Here is a 1,612-nt window from a genome sequence, read left to right as displayed (position 1 = left end):
TATACAGTTTCTTTTTCACTTATGTCAAACATATCTTCTTGCTAAAACTTAGTTCTAACCATTATTCTAATGTTTTAATAATATTCCAAATATTGAGATTAGAATAGTTTAATTCTATTTTCCAGTCCCATATTAAAATACAGCTGGATTTGTTTGATTCCATTTTGCTTTCTACAAATAATGATTAATATTCGATTTTCTTCCAAGACTGTAGTTATAAATAACTGTTGACCATGAATCAATCAATTTTGGGTAATTAAAATGTGGCTTTCACAAGCAGAATGAAGAATTGGTGATGAAGACTAAGGGGACAGCTCAGTCAATACGGTACTTGACTTGTAAGCATGAGGACCTGAATTCAACACCCAGAATCCATCTGAGGAAAACTGGCCATGATGGTCCACATTTCTAATTGGAGTACTGAGGAGATAGAGACATGTAGCTTCTTGACCTCATTAGTGTTTCCTTCTATACAGTAAAAGGCACAGATAAATGTTTGGGAGAACATAATAGAAAATACAGAGTGTACAGGATCTCTTAATAAACCTATAGATAAACTTTATTTCTTTGTAAACATCAAACAGTGACAAAGTGGTTCTTCTGTGAGCTTAGGACATTTCCATCTTTCTGGGCAGTGAGGTGAATGTGCTAGGAAATTCTGCTTCTTTTTACCGCAACTATTTAATGTGTATCCTGGTAAAGACAGAATAAATAGTGAAATTTACCCTCAAAATGTCTGACACGCTGTTTTTTTTTTTTTTTTTTTCAGGTTCAGCTTTTTTATTGGACATGTTAACAAGAGGTTTAGTCAAAAAGACCGAAGAAGCCCATGTCATCATCAGACTCTTCAGATTCTTCCTTCTTCGCTTCCACTTTCTTCTCCTCAGCTGGGGCAGCAGCAGCGGCTGGGGCAGGACCTCCTGCAGGTGCAGCTCCAGCTGCTGGAGCTGGCCCACCAGGCCCTACATTGCAGATGAGGCTCCCAATGTTGACATTGGCCAGGGCCTTTGCAAACAAGCCAGGCCAGAATGGTTCAACGTTGACACCGGCTGCTTTGATGAGGGCATTGATCTTATCCTCCGTGACCGTCACCTCGTGAAGAATGAGGGCGGAGGCGGAGTAGATGCAGGCGAGCTCGGAGACTGAGGCCATTTTGCGGTTGCCGGAATGGTGCTAGTCGCAGGAGGAAGTGAGGGACTCACCCCAAAGCGGCCTTAGCTCCCTCGGAAGGACGGAGCACCTTGGCGGCAGCGGAGGAAAAGCGACACATGTTTACTTTAAAAGAAAGTGCTGCTGCTGCTGCTGCTTTGATGATGATGATGACAACGTTAATGATGATGATGACGAGCATATATGCCCTCATTTCACTCATGTGTGTTCTCCCTTCTTTAATCTCCCCAAACATATGAAATTAATGTTATTTTAATGTTTATTTTAGGATGAGGCAACAAACTAAACAAATAATGTGTGGTGGAACCTAGATTGTTTTCCAGGGAGTCTGGTTCCAGAATCTGTTATATTCTTTTACTTTCTGTATAAATTAAGCATAAAATATTAATAATTAATACTAAAAGGTGATTTCCCTTGGAAGCTTTTGAGTACTTATATTTTC

At 40.1% G+C, this 1,612-nt stretch overlaps 1 protein-coding gene across 1 annotated transcript; it reads right to left on the bottom strand.

Annotated features, from left to right (window-relative positions):
* Positions 1-750: 750 nt before the first annotated feature.
* On the bottom strand, positions 751-1,256 carry LOC110544454 (large ribosomal subunit protein P1-like). The gene has a single exon (XM_060368869.1). The coding sequence runs from the start codon at positions 1,150-1,152 to the stop codon at positions 805-807; it is 348 nt and encodes a 115-aa protein (XP_060224852.1). The 5' UTR covers positions 1,153-1,256; the 3' UTR covers positions 751-804.
* Positions 1,257-1,612: the final 356 nt, after the last annotated feature.

The sequence above is a fragment of the Meriones unguiculatus genome, chromosome 1, assembly GCF_030254825.1.
Source record: "Meriones unguiculatus strain TT.TT164.6M chromosome 1, Bangor_MerUng_6.1, whole genome shotgun sequence".
Classification (NCBI taxonomy): domain Eukaryota; kingdom Metazoa; phylum Chordata; class Mammalia; order Rodentia; family Muridae; genus Meriones; species Meriones unguiculatus.
The sequence above is the reverse complement of the archived record's forward strand: the minus strand, read 5'-3'. Positions and strand labels throughout refer to the sequence as shown.